Source organism: Xenopus laevis, chromosome 7S (genome assembly GCF_017654675.1).
Source record: "Xenopus laevis strain J_2021 chromosome 7S, Xenopus_laevis_v10.1, whole genome shotgun sequence".
NCBI lineage: Eukaryota > Metazoa > Chordata > Amphibia > Anura > Pipidae > Xenopus > Xenopus laevis.
The window spans coordinates 71,151,976-71,174,480 of record NC_054384.1 but is presented as its reverse complement, the minus strand read 5'-3'; the positions used below and the strand labels follow the sequence as shown (position 1 = coordinate 71,174,480).

General features: G+C 41.5%; 1 protein-coding gene across 3 annotated transcripts in view; it reads right to left on the bottom strand.

Moving 5' to 3' along the window:
* LOC108697593 (Down syndrome cell adhesion molecule-like protein 1 homolog) overlaps positions 1-22,505 on the bottom strand; it is a 149,677-nt gene extending 127,172 nt beyond the window's left edge. For 2 of the 3 annotated variants that reach the window (XM_018227768.2, XM_018227769.2), the window contains exon 1: positions 22,320-22,494. In XM_018227768.2, coding sequence (XP_018083257.1) covers positions 22,320-22,362 — 43 coding nt within the window. In that variant the 5' untranslated portion in view covers positions 22,363-22,494. Of the gene's footprint in view, positions 1-22,319 lie in introns of all 3 variants that reach the window. The other variant, XM_041571373.1, reaches the window with a different exon arrangement.

Here is a 22,505-nt window from a genome sequence, read left to right as displayed (position 1 = left end):
GACCACCCTAGGATTCTAATAAGATGTGTGGCAATGTAATAAAGATGAGAATCTGGAAGTCCCAGACCCCCTTTATCCGTTGGGGCTATTAAAATGGTGTGTTTTATACGTGGTTTCTTATTGTCCCAGATGAATCTGGAGATCCTAGATTTAATAATTTTAAAGAAAGAACTGGGAATCGCTATTGGAAGTGCTTGAATATAATATAAAAGTTTTGGCATAAGCATCATCTTTATGGCCTGAATTCTACCGAACCATGACATCTTTAGCTTGTCCCACGTGTCTATTAATTTCTGTAGAGATGTCAATAGTGGAGGGTAATTGTCCTGATATAATTTGTTTAGGTCTGCCCTTATTCTAATGCCCAAGTATTTAATACCTGACCCGGTCCATTTAAAGGGGAAACTCAATTTCAGGTGTTGTATTTTTGCCTCTGGAATATTTATGTTCAAGACTTCCGATTTTTTATAGTTTACTTTGAAATTTGAAAGTTTCCCAAAATTTTCCATTAACCTCACAACTTTAGGCAAAGATATTATTGGTTTTGTAAGATATAATAGTAGATCATCTGCAAACACTATGCATTTGTACTCCTGACCCCCTATCGTAATCCCAGATATATCAGAATCTTTCCTGATATAAGAGAGGAGGACTTCCATAACCATAATAAATAGTATGGGCGACAACGGACACCCTTGCCTGGTCCCATTGCTAATATGTACTGTAGGGGACAGTATCCCATTAGTTCTTATTCTTGCAGTGGGCCTGTCATATAAAGCCATAATTCTTTGTATCATTATAGGACCAAAACCAAAACTAGTTTGTTTTAAAAAAGACCAGGAAACTCTATCAAATGCCTTTTCGGCGTCTGTGCTTAAGATAAGCGAAGGTACCCCTTTCCTTTGTGCGTGTTCAATCAGTGATATAATTTTAAATAAGTTGTCTTTTCCTTCACGCTTAGGTATGAAACCCGCCTGATCTTTATGAATCAGTTCTGGTAAGTATCTCGTTAGTCTGTTGCTGATTATTTTGGCGTATATTTTTAGATCTACGTTGGTTAAGGAAATAGGTCTATAACTTGCACAGAGTTGTGGGTCCTTTTCCGGTTTAGGTATTATGGTGATGTATGCTTCTTGAGCTTGCGGGTGAAATTTATTGTTCTTGTTAATATTGTTAAAGTAGTTAAGTAATTGTGGAACTAGATCTATTTTAAAAGTTTTATAAAATAGAGCAATATAACCATCAGGTCCTGGGCTTTTCCCTGGTGGTAGAGAATCTATACACTTTTCAATTTCGCTCTGTGTGAATGGGGAATCCAGCTCACAACCTATTTCTTCAGATACTTTGTGTATTCCTGAGTTTTCAATAAAGGCCCTTAGTGTATGAGGGATTTCTTTATTCGGTGGTTGATCTTTTAGTCGATATAATGTTTGATAGTAGTCACAAAAAGTGTCCGCTATACCCTTAGTATCATGATGGACTTTATTTTCCCTGTCTTTTATGGACATTATGTGTGTTTGTGGTTGTAGTTTTTTGATTGTTTTAGCAAAATATTTATTGCATTTATCACCTAGCTCATAATATTTTTGCTTGGCCCTCATATAGTTTTTCTGAGTCTTTTGATTTAATAACACATTCAATTGAATCCTCTTACATTCTAACTCGATCAATGTTTTTTGTGCAATATTTTCCTTATGAGATTGTTCTAATTGTGCAATTTCTTTAAACAGTGCCTCAACTTCCTTTTCTTTCTCCTTCTTTAGGTTACTACCTAATGCCATTAAATTACCACGAAGAACGCATTTGAGGGTTTCCCAAAGTGTGTTTGGAGATACTTCTGGTGTGGAGTTATTGTGGATTATTGTTTCTATCCAAGTTTGAATTTGTTTAACCCTATTCTCAGTATGTATAAAATACTCATTAAATCGCCAGGTGTATTCGGCTTTCATAGTTTTTGGTAAGACAAATTTCACCGTTACCGGCGAATGGTCAGATAAAAGAATATTACCTATGTCTGCTTTTATGAATAGTTTTAACCAATATTGAGAAACAAATATATAATCAATTCTAGAATAAACTGAGTGTACTTTCGAAAAATATGTATAATCTTTTTTTTTCGGGTTAAGTACCTTCCATATGTCTACAATCTGCAAGTCTGCTAAAATTTTTTTTTTTTTGATTTCCTTTAGACCCTTATAGGAGATGTTTGTTTTTTTAGAAGACGAATCCACTAAGGGATTCAACGTAATATTTGCACTTTGTAAAAGATGCCTGCAACATTACTGGTTTAACGCATTGTAAATTAAGGTCATGTAAAACACATCTCCCTGAAGGTACATTTCTTTATAGTCTATTGAGCAGGGTGAGGATTAAATGTTATTATTAATATTTTTATACAGTTCTCGAATTCAAATTGCTTAAATCTAAGGGATTACAGAATCATCACAGCATGGGCTATTGAGGTTTAACAAAGACTTATTAAAGGAAGGATGTGCCAGTGCAGTGCAAGAGAAGTTGGTGGGTAAGGCAGATAATAGGAGCACATCTACGTTTTGAACCCCCTCAAATAAAAAAGGCCAGGTGATCAATTAAGGGGCAGATTTACTAAGGGTCGAATATCGAGGGTTAATTAACCCTCGATATTCGACTGTCGAAGTTAAATCCTTCGACTTCGAATATCGAAGTCGAAGGATTTAGCGCTATTCATTCGATCGAACGAATAATCGTTCGATCGAACGATTAAATACTTCGAATCGAAGGATTGGAAGGATTTTAATCCATTGATCGAACGAAATTGCTTCGATCAAAGAAAAGCTTAGAAAGCCTATGGGGAAGGTCTAACATTGAGGTTCAGTAGGTTTACTTGGCGAAGTAGGGGGTCGAAGTATTTTTTAAAGAGACAGTACTTCGACTATCGAATGGTCGAATAGTCAAGCGATTTTTAGTTCGAATCATTCGATTCGATTCGATGGTCGAAGTAGCACAAAAAAACGTTTGAAATTCAAAGTATTTTTTCTTCTATTCCTTCGAGCTAAGTAAATGTGCCCCTAAGTGTCAAGAGAAGGAAAAGATTCCAATAGCAAAATGGCAAAGAAGAATGGATTTCAAAAAATGGCAACAGCTATATGACAAGCGGTACAGCAAATGGTAAAAAAGCAAATATGTAAAAACAAGGAGCAAAGGTAAAAAAAAAAAGTGGTCAGAATCAAAGTGAGAGAAAAGTGTAGCAATGTGTTGGCATGTTACCAAAAAGGGTAAGAAGTAAAGAATTTAACATAATTTAAGAAATTAATTTCCAGATTTATTTTATAGGGATATATACTGTTGTCTTTGCAAACTGAAATAGGGACAGATACGAAGAGAAATCCTAGGATTACAACAGAGAAGGATTGTTCAAGCAGTTGGGGAGGGGGTCGATTTTGTTTTAATAATAAAAGTGAGCGGGAGATATGGACAGCACTAGAGAGGAGGAGGGAGCACACATGAAACACATGACCTTAAAACCATATAATCTTCTTTGAAACATAACAGGACCAGCAAGATCCTAATGCGGCATTTTCATATACAAATCAGGCCTCAATCACACAGATTAAAAAGAAAAAAACCATCAAACTAAGACTAATATTTTTAAATCGCAGGAGACATCTGGGGCTGGGCCACCTGCTCTCAGAATACAACCCAGTAAACAACGCTCTGGTATGAAAATGAGAGGTTGCTGTGCATAGGAGAAGAGAAAACAGAGGAATCAAAACTATGTGAAAGGAGTAAAAGAGGAAGTATTAGGAAAAAGTGAGGCATTTATTTAAACAAGTGAGATGCAGGCTCCCACAATAAAAGGTTTTAAAAACTAGAGAAGGTTAAAGTCCTATATCGAGGTGTAATTATTACACACATCACAATTATCATAAAAAGTAGTGCCTGCTCTCTTTAGAAATGAACTAGTAGTTTACATCTCCTACTGACAGATACAATAGTTTGCAACCTAGTCACTTAATGGTTAACATTCTGTCACAACTTACAACCCTATGCTGCAGTTATTAGAGCTTGTGGGGTGTTAAGTGAACAAGATTCTAAAGAAAGTAAAACCGGTAATAAAGATGAGGGAGGTTACAGTCCAAACTCCTCTTCCTTCATTACTAGGCTGATAGTAATTACTCTTCTTGCGCATGCTGACTGACGCAGTCTTTGTCTCTGTGCTGTATGTATCATTAACACTTCCACTACAAGCATAAAGCTATGTCTGTTCAAAATCCATTAAAACTTGCATCTGTAATGCACACAAAGGTATGTTTGAACCCAATTACCACACTGCAGAAAAATGAATTACACCAGTGATATATTTGTATCAGTGTAATTTGTGTCCCTGCCTTGCTTAGAACTGAATTCAGTGTGCATCTTTCTGCCTTCTTACAATTGAATTCAGTGTGTGTGTGTGTGTGTCTGCCTTCTTACAACTGAATTCTGTGATATCCATCTGGACATTATTTTACAGCACATATATTCTCATGCAATATATGTCACTGTCGTCCTGGTTCTGGCTCCTACAGATTCGGTTCATCATCCCCTCATATGTAATATGCAATGGACTTCTTTTAGCAAGTGTAACTTGGTCTATCAAATGCCAATAAAAAATAGAAAATCCAACCAAAGAATTTAAATAATATTTATGTACTACAATCATTAGTCATTTCTAATCTACTAAACAGGACAAAATTGCTCCCAAGAATTCAGTGCTAATGTGACTACACAGAGCTCAGGGAGCAAGCACAAAATGCTGAGATCAGTGCAGTATGAAACGAGTCATGCATAATTTTGCTAGCAAGCAAGTTAGGACATTAGCCTCTCTGCCTTAACTCCACTCTCACCTACACGTGGTGGACCCTGTGAAGCTGAGCTACCCACTCCAAGGTTGTGGTATCCAGTGGGTTAGTGAGTGGGCCCAGTCTGCCATGATGGGGAGAGGCTAACTCACTCGGACGGCAGAGGAACTGCATCTCACAGTCAATGCCGACACCCATGGACATAGTTGTAGAGGTGGCGTTCCTAAACTATGGTGCAGGCAGGCTACCTAGGGGAGGGGACCCCAAACAAACCCACTTGTCCCCCAAGTTCTTGGTTGGGCACAGGCCTACAACCCCAGCCCAGAAAAACTACACAAAGCCATGGATACAATGAAAATCATAGCCAAGTTTGATTGAAAAAAAGACCAAACACCATCAAGTTCAAATCCTCCAAATGAAACCCAGCGTCCATACATATACACACTCACACGACCCCTCCATACACTCACATAAACTATGTATACCAATATCTATATGAATTGCAGGTTTTAGTATCATTATAGCCTATGATATTATGCTTGTCCAAGATAACATCCAAGCCCCTCTTGAAAGTATTAACAGAATCAGCCACAGGGGCACGCCACCAATGAGGCAAGCTGAGACGCTCGTCTCAGGCGGCAACTCCGGAGAGGTTAACAAGGGTGGCAAAAAGCCACTCCTGCACCTTTAAGAGCCGAATTTCCGGGTTTTAAACCGAAAATTCAGCTTTACTAGTGCAATAGCCCAATTGCGCTCTCCGCATTAGTGTTCATGCCTCCCCTCCCGACAGGTAAGTCGGCGAGGGGGGGCGGCATTGCAGGAGCCGCCTCAGACGGCCCTTAGGTAAGGATTGGCATTATCCATCACTGCATTCAACAACCTCACTGTCCTTACTGTGAAGAGCCACCTTCTCTGCTTCAAATGAAAGTTATTTTCCTCTAGTCTAAAGGGGAAGAAAGGTCCCCTGCTATTTGGCTATAATGTCCTCTACTTGAAAAGTGTAATCATGTCCCCTCGCAAGCAAATTTTTTCCAGTGAAAACAACCCCAACTTTGACCCAGGGTCAGACATTACTTCAATGCCCTCCACAGGTCATTAATAAACAAATGAGCAGAGAACAGGATCCCTTTTTGAATGGCAGCACCACATCAGCCATTTGCCAATCTCTCTGTAACATGCCAGACCTCAATGAATCGTGATAAATTAAATGAAGAGATTTGGCGATCAGAGTTAAGGTGGCCATACACGGATAGATCCGCTCGTTTGGCGATGTCGCCAAACGAGCGGATCTCCCTCCGATATGCCCACCTTGAGGTGGGCAATATCGGGCTGATCCGATCATGGGCCCTAGGGCCCAACGATCGGATCCTAGCGTTCGCCAAACGGGCGGTCGGATCGCGGGACCGCATCAACGAACAGATGCGGCCGCGATCCGACGGGATTTTTAACCCCATCCGATCGAGATCTGGCCGACTTTCGGCCAGATCTCGATCGGGGAAGCCCGTCAGGGGCCCCCATACACGGGCCAATAAGCTGCCGACTCGGTCTGTCGGCAGCTTTTATCGGCCCGTGTATGGCCACCTTTAAGCGTGTTTAGTACCCTGGGATGAGTACCATCCGATCCCAGACCTTTGTTTACCTTTACATGTTCTGTTCTAGTCGAGTGCTGTCCAACTTATATGGTACAGAGGACTGGAATTTTTGGTGGAGGGCCGATAATGGAAGCCAGTGTTAGCGACTCCCTGTTTTTTTTAGACCACACCCACTTTAAACCACACCCATGTTACAGCAAGACCATGTCCACATTAATAGCACACCAAAAAAACAGATGGTTAGTGCTCACTGCAGGGATCAGGGCCGGAACTAGGGGTAGGCAGCTGTCTAGGACGCCATCATTGAGGGGCGCACTTTTAATGGGGTTGGGGTTTTTTTTCCATTTTTTCAAGCATTTATTTAAGAATTTGTTTCAGTAATCATGGTCACTCAGTCAGGTGGAATCTCCCTCCTTCACCTTCTCCCTCTTGCCAGCAAGTAATAGTAATAATGGGTGTCAGAGAGAGGCAGAGAGCTGGTGGCCTGCTTGGTGTGGTTCATGCTTGCTGCTCTCAGCCTTGCACAGTTGCACTGAACTGAAGACATTCTTTCTATTACTGTGAAAGTTTTAAGCTTCCTGCTGGCACAGCCAGGTACAGATTTGGCTGGGCGCTGGCACAGGTAGATAAATACTTGGGGGCAATATGATGTGATCAGATTTATTTATGGCTGCTTCTGGCACAGGTAAAGATTGGGGGCAATATGATGGCTGCTGGAGGGCTGTATGATGGATGGCTGCTGAGCTTGCTGGTACAAGTATGGGGGGCAGTATAATGAATGTCTACTGACACAGGTATGGGGGGGCAGTATAATGGATGGCTACTGGCACAGGTACAGGGGGGGCTGTATTATGGCATGCTGGTACCGGTACATGGGGCAGTAATATAAATGAAAAAGTGTTGTACATTTTCTTGCTTTCTTTATTTAAAAACCATCATGGTAAGGAGGGAAATGGTAATGCAGGACAGGGGGCGCCGATTGAAGCTCTTGCCTAGAATGCCAAACTACCTTGGCCTGGCACCGGCAGGGATGTCACTCATATGTGAAAAAGTTGTCATATTAAGACATACCCTTAAATCCATATGCCTCCTGCTCCCCTGTGTATAATACAGTACCCCAGCATATGATTAAACACCTTAGGGGCCCCTAACAATAATTCCAAATGATAAACCCCCAGAACAAATACCAGACTTACGTTCCATAGGAATCATAGGTCAGGCAGAGTATGACAAACACAGGGAGCATAGGGAAGGCAGAACAGAGCAGGACACAGGAAAATCAGTACCAGTCTAATATGTACAACATACAGTGACACAGTGCTGGTGCCTCATTAGCATTTTGAATAAGGTGTGAACAGGTGAACAATGTGGGCAGTTTCAGTCTGGGTCTCAGGTGTGAACAGTACAGCTCTTTAGGATATAAACAATAGAGGTTTCACAAGTGTGAACAATGCAGGGGGATCACATGTGTGAACAATACAGGGGATTAGTCTGAATTTGATGTTTAACAATGCAAGGGCCAGTTAATCTCTGTAGTGATACATATGTAAATCTTACATATGGTAAACAGACACAGCAGGCAGATTTTGATGTGGAGGGCCATATAAAGGGGGTGTCGCAGGCTGCCTGCGGGCCGCCAGTTGGACATCCCTGTTCTAGTCTAATTCACGGTCGGTACCCTAATTCCAGAACCAATGCTAAGCACCCTGTTCTTGGCTCTTGCTTCTGCCTTTAACATCCACCTTTCACCTCGGGAGGAGCCCTCAGCTAATCGGATGCCATCAGGTCTTATTAAGAAAGGTGCCAAGCAAAGGATTCTGAATGAGCAAAGGGTCACGACAGTAAAGCAAAGTCTCTGGGCAGAAGGTCGCAGTAAAGGCTTAGACAAAAAGGTGTAGTCAATCAGGCTAGGTCAAGGCAGGCAGATTACAAGCAGAGTCAGGCAGGCAAGGGTCAAACCAGGAGATCAATTAGGAGGGATATGGAATAGAAGAGTCGGTTTTCCAGGCAGGGTCAGGATTACAGAAGTCAGGGAGGCAGGGGTCACAACAGATATTAGGTCACAGATGCAATACAGTACAGAGGCACCAGGAAACGCACAAGGAACAGATCCTATAACGGGCAAAGAACACAGCACAGAAGCTCCTTTAAATCCGGTTTGAATTTGGCGCCATGCGCGCTGACGTCATGCGCCAGCGTCACTGCGCCTTTAAGAAGGGAAGTGCGCACCTGGAGTGCGTCGGGCGTTCCCTCCGACCCCCACGAGGGTAAGTTATTACATTAACCCCTCACCGGACCCCCAGGTTTCTCAGGAAACTTGAGATGGAATTGGTTCCTGAGACAATCAGCCCTAATGTCACAAACAGGAACTCAAGAAATCTCCTCAGGGCCGTAACCCTTCCTCTGTACAAGATATTGCGACTTACCCCACACAAGGCGAGAGTCAAAGAGTTATTGGACTACAAATTCGGGCTGACCTTCTACCAATACTGGGGGAGGAAAGGATTGTGGATGAACTTGTGAGGCTGGTTTCAAAAGGGAAACATGAAAAGAATTAGATATTTTAAAATGATCAGGTAATTGGAGACCTACAGAGGAAGGATTGATTATTTCAGTAATAGGATATGGACCAATAAACCTGGGTCCCAACTTGAGAAAGGGAACCTTAAGTCTGATATTTATTGTGGATAACAAAACCAAATCTCCTACCTGGTACTTGGGTGCCTCCCTGTGAGACCTATCAGCTGCCTTTTTTGAGCGGCCGTAGCTCCAGAGAGGGAATCATGCACCCTGGACCAGATTTTGGCAAATAGTTTCACAGAAGAATTGACAGATGGTAAAGAGGATAATAAACCAGAAAAAGAAAATGCTTTGGGATGTAAACCATTAACAATAAAAAACCGAGTTTGACCAGTAGAAGCATGAGTTCCATTATTGTAAGCAAATTCTGCCCAAGGTAATAGTTCAGCCCAAGAAGATTGGTTGTCGGATACATAACACCTTAAAAATTGTTCAAGGGACTGATTAACCCTTTCAGTTTGACAATTGGTTTGAGGGTGATATGCAGTAGAGAAAGACAAATCAATCCCAACCAAAGAACAGAATGCTCGCCAAAATTTAGAAACGAACTGTACCCCTCTATCAGAAACAATATTAGCCGGAAAACCATGTAGTTTTAAAATATTAGAAATGAATAAGTCAGCCAACGTCTTAGCAGATGGGAGGTGTGGGAGGGAAAATAAATGACTCATTTTGCTAAACCTATCCACCACCACCCAAATCACAGTTTTCCCTTGAGATGAAGGGAGATCAACAATAAAATCCATAGACAGATGGGACCAGGGTCTGTCAGGTATAGGTAATGGCCTTAGCAATCTCTGTGACAGGTTCCTAGAAGATTTTGACCTCTGACAGACAGGGCAAGAATTAACAAAAATTTTGACATCTTGTTTAAAAGAAGGCCACCACACATTGCGAGACAATAAAGACACAGTTTAAGAAATACCAGGATGTCTCGCCATTTTTGAATTATGAGCCTCACCCAGAACCTATTCCCTTAAGTCCATAGGTACAAATAAACTCCCGGAGGGAGTTTCTACAGGGGCAGAAGATAGAACTGAAGACAATAGTGTGGCAAGGTCTGATCCCAGAGCTGCCACAATTAACTAACCCGGAATTATGGGAATACACTCACTAGGTTCAGACAGGTTAGATTCAAAACTCCTAGAGAGTGCATCTGCCTTAGTGTTTTTGGAACCAGGCCTGTATGTGAGAGAGAAATTAAACCAGGTAAAAAATAAAGCCCATCTAGTCTGCCTAGGATTCAACCGCTTAGCAGACTCAATGTATAATAGATTTTTGTGGTCAGTAAAGACCATTATAGTATGTTTAAACCCCTCCAACAAGTGTCGCCATTCCTCAAAGGCCCATTTGATAGCCAACAATTCTCTACTTCCAATGTCATAATTGGCCTCGGCAGGTGAAAATTTCCTAGAGAATAATGCACAAGGGTGCCCCTTGTTGGTTATTGGATGCCTTTGAGAAAGGACTGCCCCTGCCCCAACCTCTGAGGCATCTACCTCAACAATAAAAGGAAGAGAGGTATCAGGGTGATGGAGAATGGGAGCAGACACAAATTCTTTTTTGAGAAATTCAAAAGCTTGAATAGCCTCGGCGGCCACATACTTTGATCTGCACCCTTTTTGGTTAGATCCGTGATTGGACACACCACCAAAAAGAAGTTATAAATGACTTGACGATAGTAATTAGCAAAACCTAAGAACCTTTGGGTTGCAAGTAAAGAAAGAGGCTGAGCCCAATCCAGTACAGCCTTAACCTTCCCAGGATCCATTTATAGACCCTTACCGGAAATATTGAACCCCAAAAATTGAACAGAGGAAACCTCAAAGGTGCATTTCTCAAGCTTCGCAAATAAATTATTCTTCCTAAACCTGAACAACACCTCCCAGACATGTTTTTGGTCACTCAAGTTAGACGAAAAACTTAGAATATCGTCAAGATATACCACTACGAATTTCCCCAGCAGATCCCGGAAGATGTCGTTGGCAAATTCCTGGAACACTGCGGGGGCGTTGCAAAGACCGAAAGGCATTACTAAATATTCATAGTGGCCAACCCTGGTGTTAAAGGCCGTTTTCCACTCATCCCCTTCCCTGATACAAATGAGGTTATATGCACCTCTAAGGTCAAGTTTGGAATAGATAGTAGCATTCTTGACCTGATCAATTAGTTCAGAAATCAGCGGAAGGGGATAGCGGTTCTTGATGGTATTTTTATTTAGACCCCTATAATCGATACACGGGCGAAGACCTCCATCCTTCTTGCCCACGAAAAAGAACCCAGCACCAGCAGGGGAACTAGAGGGCCTAATGAAACCTCATTCAAGATTTTCTTTCATGTACTCTTTCATTGCTTGGGCTTCGGGCAAAGAAAAAGGATAAATTCTCCCTCTAGGGGGAGTACACCCAGGAATGAGGTCAATTGGGAAGTCATAATGCCTATGTGGGTATAAAGTTTCTGAGGCTTTTTTAGAAAACACGTAAGAGAAATCAGCATAAGTCGCGGGTAAACCCTCTAGGGATGTGACTGCCACCAATTGAGGAACATTTATGCACGAGCCCTTACATTTTTGACCCCATTGAAGAATCTCCCCAGTTACCCAATCAATATGTGGGTTATGTACCTGTAACAAAGGTAAACCTAAAATTAGAGGAGAAGAAGAAGAACCCTCAATAACATAGAAGGATAACTCCTCCGAGTGCAAGTTGTTAGTGCACATGGACAAGACCGCAGTCTTTCGGGTTACCAAACCTGACCCCAAAGGCTTTTTGTCAACGGCTAAGATTCTCATGGGAGGACTTAAAGGAGGAATATTAAACCTTACTGCAAAGGCAGCATCCAAAAAAGTCCCCTCCGCCCCAGAATCCACAAAAGTGAAAACCTTAACAGAGCCCGTAGGCCAGATTAAATTAACAGGTACCATGATCCTAGAGGAAAATTCTCGACCCAAATGGAGCTCCCCTTCTCCATTTAGGCTTTGAAGTTTCCCGGCCTCTTAGGACACTAGTTAAGAAAATGACCCTTTTCCCCACAGTAAATACACAGACCCTGAGACTGCCTGCGTGCCTTTTCCTTGTGAGATGAGTTATGCCCAATTACATGGGTTACTCCTGAGTAGTGATGGGCGAATTCGCCGGAAAATTTGCGAAAAGCCCAAAAATATGCGAAACAGCACCGGCGTCTCGTTTTTTTTTCCGACGCGGCAAAATTTTTTCGCCCGAATTTTCGCAGCCGTTTCGCCGCGAATTTGCGCCTGGCGAATAAATTCGCCCATAAATACTCCTGAGGTAGAGGCACAGAGGGGTTAGATGGCTTAACATTAGCAAAACCAGTAGGAAAGGAAGTACCCTTCTCTCCCTCTGTCTTCTGTCTACTTGGATGGCAAGAGACATTAGATCATCCAAATTAGTAGATAGAGGGTAGTTTACTAAGCTGTCCTTGACAGTATCAGAGAGCCCTATCCGGAATTGGCTACGAAGAGCCAGGTCATTCCAACCAGTTTCTACAGCCCACCGGCGGAACTCAGTGCAATACACCTCTGCATCCCGTTTTCCCTGGCGTAATTTATGAATTGAGGTATCGGCAGATGATGCACGATCCTGGTCATCGTAAAGTATCGCCATGGTGTTAAAGAAGGGAAAAACGGGCAGGGTCAGAGGAGGATAATCTTAGGGCCCAAATTTGAGGGTCACCCTGTAATAGGGTCAATACAAACCTCACTTTCTCCTCCCCAGTAGTAAAGGAGTGAAGGGAAAAAAACTCAGGTATAGTTTGCATGCCTCCTGATAGACAAAAAATTTGGTTCTATCCCCACTAAAATTTTTCAGGGAAAGAAATTTTGGGTTTATGAATATTACCCATCACGGCATGAGAACCCACTTGGACGGCAGGTGGAGGTGAAACTACTGGACTTGGCGTCTATTGCGTAATGTCCAGTCTGCGAGTCAGGTTATGAAAGCCTTGCATCAGATAATCTTGCTTCCGCTCTTGATCCTCCATGCGCTGTAGCAGAGTAGTGAGGAGTGCTTCAGTGGTAGAAGGAGCAGCGGCAGCATGACCTTCGTCTTCCATTCTGGCCCGTTATAATGTCATGGTCGACACCCTAATTCCAGAACCAATGCTAAGCACCCTGTTCTTGGCTCTTGCTTCCACCTTTAACACGGGAGGAGCCCTCGGCCAATCAGATGCCGCCAGGTCTTATTAAGAGAGGTGCCAAGCGAAGGGTACTGGATGAGCAAAGGGGCACGACGGTAAAGCAAAGTCTCTGGGCAGAAGGTCGCAGTACAAGCAGGCAGATAAATTTGCTGTTAAGAGTTAGCCCAATATAGAATCAAAACAGCTGTACTACTGGAGGTGAGGTTGATTGGAAGTAGCAACCTCAGAAACAGAGACTACACTCTTTTCTACAGTGGACATGGAAGAAACACATGGACATGGAAGAGTTTGCACAATAAGTCTAACAACAACGGACTATTAGACGATTAGTCTTTGCCGCTAGCAAGGGCAGGTCAGTTTGTAGTACAATGTGGGAAAATAGGTAGGTGGAGGAAATTGAAAGTTTGGCGTTAGCAAAAGGAATTAGAAGACTTACATGAGAGTTCGGGGACTCCAACAAATGGATTTCAGCCTAGACACTCTATGGTAGCAGGAAGCTACCATGAATTAATTGAACTATTGTACTAATTGCAAAAAGCACCAAAGTCCTTGAGAGGTGGGTACACTACCAAGAATTGTTGAATGTACAGGACAATAGGTCAGGTCTGGACACAAGTGAAGATGGAGGCCTGGAGGTCGAAGTACCGTAGCCGAATTTGGAAGAGGTCAGGGGAGCCATCTGCAGGATGAAGAATAATAAGGCACCAGGATAAGATGCAATTACAGCAGAACTGCTAAGACATGGAAGAGAGAGGCTGCATGCAACAGAGATAAGGTGATGCCTAAAGAGTGGGAAGTGGTACTTGTGTGCCCCATACACGAGAAAGCATCCAAGATGTTGTTCAATAATTATAGAGGTACAGTATATAGATAATAGATAAATATACTGTATGATAAATAGATAGATGATAGATATATCTTGTGTATGAATATATAGAGAAACCATACATATCTGATAGTGTAATGTGTGTGTGTGTGTGTATATATATGTATGTTCTGTGTGTCAGAGAGTAAAGACTTCTGAATGCTGAGATCAGAAAAGAACAGTAACCTAAGTCTTATTCTACAGCCTCCATTCTCCACGCTCCTCCATCTTATTTCAGTTGCAGACATTAACATAAACAAATGAACTGCAAAAAATCCAAGCCCTGCAAACCTCAGCTTTCTCTGTCAGACTTAACCCTGCACTACCTAGCTGCCTATGTCTAACTACATAACCAGTGAATCCCTCTGACATAATACTTCTACAGCAGTCAAGCTTAACTCCTGTATGGCTCAGCTATCTGACAGATTTAACCATGCACTTTCTTGTTGCCCCTGTTACTCTTAAAGGGGCAGCATAACACCTTGTTCAATATGAGTGCAATGAATATGGGTTTTGTCTTCCATTTTCATCATGAAAATTCCATGTTTTTGTATTTCTTGAGCTAAATAGGAAGATATAAGCTACTTCATGTTTCGTCCTTGCGAGGTTAGATAATTTAAATACTATTGCACAGATAATGCCACTGCATAATGGATCAATACAAACAAAGCAGTCACAACATGGTTATATACTGGTAATGTAATTGGATGGCTTAGACTCCTTGTTTAGCTCAACAAACAAAAAACATAGATTTTTCATTATTGAAACAATAGGCAAAACAAGTATGTTTTCATAAGCCCTATGCACTGAGCAAATGGTAGGTAGGTATACTGAATCTATATCACTTAGATAAATCTGCAAAACTTCACCATTAACCACCTAGCTACCTATTAAGCATAGTCCTATATTGTTTAGATACCTGTCAGACAGTATCGCACTCTCTCTGTATGCATCACTCATCTGTCTCTCTCAGACATAAACATCAGCTGTTCTGCTACCTTTGTCAAGGTTAACATATTCATTGTTCAGAAATCCCCATTAGTCTAAACTCTGGTTTACCCTGCTATTGCTGTTATGTTAACCCTTGCATTGCTCAGCTACTTGTATTATAGAGTTACCCACCTTATCCTGTGAAGTGTAATCCACTCATTGATCATTTAATCTATAACAGTAACTCTGCACTATCCACATGTGCTGGGTTTAACAATTACATTCTCCATCTCTCTACTGGTATAAGCCTTGTATTGCTTGATTAGCTCTGTTGTGCTTGGCCTAGCATTGTTCAGAAATACATTTCGGCTTAAAGACAGGGCCGGGCCATACTGGCCTGGCGCCCCAGGCAACTCTGCCTGGCCGAGTCGCCCCCTCCACAGAGCACGAACGCACATGAGCGCGCGCATGCACGCTAAGAGCCGAGTCCAGCACACGGCACACTCCCCTTAAGTAGGCGCAGTCACGTCATCGCGCATGACACACTTCCCTCACGTAGGCGCGCGCATGCGCACAAGGAGCAGGACTTCACACCGGACTGGGGTAGGCAGCAGCTAAAGGTACGTGCTGGGCGCCCCCCAAGCTCCGCGCCCTAGGCACGTGCCTACTCTGCCTACCCCTAGTTCCGGCCCTGCTTAAAGGAGAAGGAAAGCTATGGAGGCATTTTATTGTCAATAGATTAACATTCTATCTTGCACTATTGCAGCTATATTTATTATGTAGAATGTTTTATCATACCGGAGTAAAAAGCTCTAGAAGCTCTTTGTTAGTTTAGGATAGCAGCTGCAGTATTAGCCTGGTGTGACATCACTTCCTGCCCGAGTCTCTCCCTGCTCACTTAAAGCTCTGGGCTCAGATTACAGCAGAGAAGGGGGGGGAAGAGGCGCAAACTGAGCATGCTCACGCCCGGGGCAAGGAGGTTTAAACTGAAAGCAGGAAGTCTGATTCAAAAGCCCATGTATACACAATAGAAGGAAAGAAATGTGGTGTTTCCTTTGACAGAGGACGTAGAGCAGCACTACTTTGAGGGTTTACTGGTATATTTAGGTGGACCTTTCTGATTAGGCTTACTTAGTTGTAACCTTTCCTTCTCCTTTAACAACTGTATCACTTAGCTAGTTTTATTGGGCTTAAATGCTGCACCTTATGTTGCTTACAAGGTCTTTGGTGCTTAAACCTAGCCCAGCTCAGTTAGGTATAAAATATATAGTTATAAACTCTCTTGTATATACTTAAACACTGTATTTTGCCACAGCTTTAGCCCTTGTATTGCTATTTAGCTTTGTTGATCTTAGACCCCTTCACCATATCAAGCTTATGTCCCTGCACTATTGAAAAAATCCCCCTGGATTAATAAAAAATGTCAGATTTTTCATGAGTAAACAGAACATTTTGTTGGGTTAGAGCAGGGATGTCCAAAAGCTAGGTCGGGATCTACCAGTAGACCTTTAGTTGGTGATCAGTAGATCTCAAGACACTGTCAACAAACAGCTTGTCTAAATCACCCTCCTGTTTCATGCTTCTCATTCAGATATTTATTAAGTTAAGGTTACATAAGAAATAGTTGTTTGTTAAATATAGTAATATACATTTTCTCATAAATCAATATTTAAGTAATATTTTCCATGGAACAGAATACTAACAATGCTTAAAGTATCACTTAAAGTAGACCCGCATTAGTAAGGTATGGGCACTCCTGGGTTAGAGAATGATACGATTTCGGACATCTGTGACTTCTCCAATCATAATGCAGCAACATCTCAAACACATTTGACATCTTCTCTCAATAAGAATGACATGAATGGCAAAAGGCTATAATACAGCAACCCATTCCATACTAGCAGGTCAGAGATTGCTGTAGGGTATAATAAATCTTTCCAACTGAGAACATTTCCTGTGTTGGTTTCTCTGTTGGTTTAATGTGTATATTTAGGATCAGTCTGATTTGCATTCCTATGAATGAAATATGGAAAGAATGATTTTGTGGACAAGATTTTCACTGGTGAATTTGTGGGTTAATTGCGTTCTGTTTGCAGAAGCAAGGACGACAACTGAGGATGCAGTTCTGCATCTTCTAATAAGGAGTGTGTGCATGGGTGTGTGGGGAGGGGTCTATTTTTCCTAAAATGTGCTTCTTCTTCTAAAAGCACAGAAAATCTGGCATATTCTAGCACGTTTCACTACATCTGTATATGATCATTCAAGAGCATCTCTTAAATCTGCAATGACTTCGTATGATAAGGATATATTGTAATAGAGGGGCTAACAGGGCTAATAAATAGACAGTGAATTATGTCTCAGGCAATGGGTCAGAAGCCTCGGACATATGAATTTTGTAAAAACCCCAGGGAGCTGACCGTACGATTAATGAGGAGTGGAGAGTCTATCCCAGAAGACACAGGTTACAGTAAGGAGTACATGAGAAGGAGGGGGTGATAAGCTCAAAATTACCCCAAGCAGAATAAAACAAAAACAGCAGGATGCAAAAAACAGATTTGATTAATTATATTTATCTGTCCTGCGCTTGCTTACTGAACATCCTTTAGCTGACAATGATAGATAGTTATGGCTAATTGCAGCAACTGAAATTCTAATTATTGCTTCACTGATTTTAAAGTTTAAATCATTGCCATATTACACCAGATGTCTTCAAATTAATGATAATAGTTTGTTTTCCCACAACATTTACATAGTTTGTATTTAGAGATATTCTATAGCACCACTGTGGGACAGAACCTCAGTGAAGGGTATGGCATTCGCATTTGCTTTAAGCTGCAGAATGGGTGCTACTGGAAAGATGGGAGTAAAAAGATTGCAGCTAAAAATCAAAAAAGAGTGGGTGAAGTATGGCCCATGAGAATAAAAGGAACAGTAAAGAACACTGGCAGGCATGTGCTCACAGATTTGTACAGTGTTTCTGTGATCTGTAATTCCTTCTGTCCCTATATGTTTTTTTAATTGCAGCATTAAAAGCCAAAATTATAAAAAAAAAAAAATCTTCTTCTTGCTTTACTTTCTGTTACTGAGTCTTATTACAGTTTTGGCCTGTATAAGACTTTCCTGTTTGTATGGCAACATATTATCCTGTAGTGGTATAGTGCATGCTTGAAAGAAACTAACAAGGAGGATGCCCTAATGGTGACAGGGCAAAATATGTTGCATTTGAGGGCTCAACCAGTCAAAATCATTTGGTAATTGAAAATTCTAGATTAAGCAGGAATAAAAACAATTTAATAAGTTTGGTCACAGCCTGTATAAAGCAACAATACATCTATGACATCACAACTATTTCTACATACTAAGCATATTTTACCAGAAAAAATATAGGGAATATGTACCCCTTTTGTACAATATAAGGATATCAGAAGTCATTGAGGGTTATGTGACCATACAAAGATGTTTGGCAACACAAGTTACACCACTAAGAACCATTTATATCTGATGACATCACTAACTACCAAGTAAAAAGATTTTTTGCAGGATATTCCTGGCTTTTGCGTATTATAAATAAATTACTCAAGTGCCATGAATATTCTGTAAATCAAAAACATATAAACAATGTCGGGTGACTCACTAAAACTTGTAATATAAAAAAAGAATGCACCCCATATTGCAAAATATGAGAAAGTCATTGAAATTGATGCCGGCCGTATGCCTACATATAGTCATAGAACATGATTATTTACTATATAATTACCCCTTAATTTGACTGTTTAAAACAGATATTTTGTATTTTGGTGCCACCCATTGCCTATTACCATGCCTTGTGCAATATTATTATGCAAAAAGACACACATGCAACTTGAACTACTATGCAGAAATGTGCAAATCAATGACAAGTTTTAACATTGGAGGCCAGTGTTAAATTGAAAGGTGGCACTATTGGGGCAGTTGGTTGGTTATGTACGTATACATGCATTTAAATCTAAACCTAAAGCACCAACATAAATAATAAGGTAATAATAAAAGTTATTAATGTTGTTACTTGCAAAAGCTAGATCAAAATAATTTAACTAGTTCAGTGACAAAAATCTTTGTACAGATAGTGTTTGTTTGCTGCGTGTCCAGCCATGTCCCAGGTTACAGACAATGTGCCATCTCATCATATTCACCTATGCTGTTTGTATCTCACTCCTGGCAACACAAACTAAAGAGGATTTCCTGTTGCAGGGGTTGGGCAAACAAATAAAGTGCAGGAATGGAAGCGCTAACATCAACATTCCAGACCTAGTAAGAAGCTGGGTTGCTGGACTGGCAATAAAAAACAAAAGCTAAAGTGTTTCGGAATTGGTGTGCAAAGGTGTACGAATATTGCAAAAATAAAGATTAGCTAGACTTTGAAGCAGTTGGCATAAGTGTAGATAGAAGGCTGTATATGCTAGATTTCACTAGCACTACTTCACAATACAAGGTGGCCCAGGTCTCCAAAAATTAACACTGCATTTTAAAAAAAAGTGTCCAACAATTCATGTGGAAACATCACAATATCCTTCAATTACATCACATTGCTCAAAATGTAATAATAAGACTTATGTCTTACAAAGGGTAACATGCTGCTAAACACTGATATTGTGGTCTCACAGGTAAGGACAGTGTTCTATAGCTGCTTATTGTCAGGCAACAGAAGGACACTTCTCTGCAGCTCTGCTACCCTACTGAAATTTTCAGCTCTGCAGAAAATTGCAGAAATACCCAACTGGCACTGCCCTGCGCCAATTCTCTGCTGTTTACTAAGGTATAATGCTCTGTATTTACACTTCTGAGAACTACACAGTCATGTACATATTCTACTCTGTGGCAAAACAAGCGGAATTTCCTGCCATTTGTATACATTTTACAATGTATCAACAGTGTATTGCTATCCAAATTTCATCTGGACACAGCTCTGTAATCACCGTTTCACACTTGAAAGGGAGATGCAGCAACTATTACAAACATTTCAAGTGGTTTGACTGTGCACTGCAATTACCTTGGAGGTTCTTGCTCCAATAACTCTATTCTACACAAAACACAGGCGAACATTTTTGAGCACACACAAACATAACCATGTCAATTCAGACAAACTTGCCCTACTGAATCATACAAACATTGCTCTAAACATGGCCCCCGTCCATCAAAAAAATTGTCACTGCAGACATCTATGATTGTAAGGTAAAGCAGTGTAAGGTGTTGTACAAGAGAAAGAGTTGTTGCATGATGAAATGAATGTATATTTTGCACAAATCAAAATCAGTTCATTATGCTGTGTGGTTTTTATATATTGGACATACTTCAGCAGGCATTCACGGTAGATCTGAATGTAAGAATTCACTTCCATTATGGCGTACAAATTATATAGTTCCCCACTAGTAGCTCCACATTTACTGTGTAAGTAACTATTCACAAATTTGAAAAAAAAAAAAAAATACACCAGCTGGATCATTCAACCCATCCGTGAAAAAATATTTATCCTGCTTTCATACATATGTTGATTAATTATACACCCATTCCTACACATGCATAATTGAAATGCCAACATTACCTAATATGTGTATAAATAAGGATTGCCACTTAATCACAGCCCAATTTTGCAGCGATTGCAGGCACCACCCATGACTGCATTTGCACTGGAATGTGTTCCATTTTTACTCCCATTGGGCTAATTTTAGATTCTAATCTATTCTTAAAATTGATCACACTGTATAATATGGTATAAAAGGACCCTGAACTCAAGAGGGCATCAGGTGGACTATCTAGGTGCCTTTGTTTTTAATCTAAAATCAAAGGAATTATTTTAAAACTATGTGTGCTGGCTCCATCTCTTTACATCCACAAGGACCCTTAAATTTTCCCTTCTTGCTAAAAAAAGGTTTACCCAAGAGGTTGTTCCCGCCCAACACATGGGTCATAGTTGGTTGGACAGTTGGCTTGAATAAAGCAACCTTTGCTTCAGCATGTCATACACTACACGTAGGAACATTTACCAACTATACCAAGGCAAAAAGGTTTTACAATTAATGAATCGGTTTAAGTGCTTTGTGTAAATGTGTTTTGCAGGGACAAGACAAAGGGGACCATAAACAGTCAAATGTTGTGCAAGTGCAATGTGTGAATTTCCCTTTGCATTGTAATATGTATAAATAGAATCTTTACACATGAAATATATATATATATATATATATATATATATATATATATATATATATATATATACACACACACACACACACACACACACACACACACACACACACACACACACATTAGGCAGATCACTGACACAGTCACTATGCATATACAGGCAGATCTTACACACATGCCCCCCCCCTTTGCACGCGAAGTCAGCAACACATTGAGACAGAAAACATCTATATGTTTCTTACACACAAAATGGAAAAACATTGACTTAAATGTGGTGCTCTGAGTACAAAGTATCAGGACAGACCAAATGGGCACCATGGGTTGTATCAGACTGCCACCATACACAGCCCGGCAGCTCCAGGGACTGGCACCATACACAGCCCGGCAGCTCCAGGCACTGGCACCATACACAGCCCGGCAGCTCCAGGGACTGGCACCATACACAGCCCGGCAGCTCCAGGGACTGGCACCATACACAGCCAGGCTGCACTAGGGACTGGCACCATACACAGCCCGGCAGCTCCAGGGACTGGCACCATACACAGCCAGGCTGCACTAGGGACTGGCACCATACACAGCCTGGTGGTGGCAGCAGCAAAAAAGGCGCTCACAAAAGCAACTATAAGCTGTTCAGTCAGCACTAGAATGAACACACACAGTATCACTGTGGCACTAAAATTAGGCATGCACACACATCTCACTGGCACCAAGACACATACATAAAAGGTCTTCAAATAACAACAACAGCATTTCCATTGCATGGTAAACAGGTTCATCTGAAGTGCTCACACAGAGGGACTGGCAGCGCTAGGAATGGGTTGTAAGAGACGAAGTAGCACAACAGGGCTCATTCAATCACTAGACTCTGAGCTTACTATTCATTGGCTCACTGAATGCCAGTGCTACAGTGGCACATAGGCTGGCATTAGCCAAAATGCAACTCGGGTACAGGACACAGGCTGGAATGATCAAGGCTTTGGCAGGACACACACAGGTCGGTGATATCACAATCAGCCACAGGCACTAAGTTGAACGGACGAACTCGCAAAGCAATAAAGCTCAGGTGTGCCATTATTTGCCCAGCACATCCAGTGTGGAACTCTCTGCCACCTGATAGGACAAAACACACGGTAGTTGGACAGTGATTCAGCCAGTGACAGAAGCCGGACAGAGTTATGTACCGGAGTGTGGACTCACCTATATGCACAGAACACAGCAGGGAGAGAGTTACCAGCAACATTCCATAAAGAGAGGGGATAAGCCGGGTGTGAATCCCTCATCAGATCCCAAGCTGTCCCTCCTCGCTCAGCGCTCCTCAGCCCTGACACTGCTCCTGAACACTGCAGCTCCTCCCCGCCTGTCATAAATAGGATGTGGCCCGCA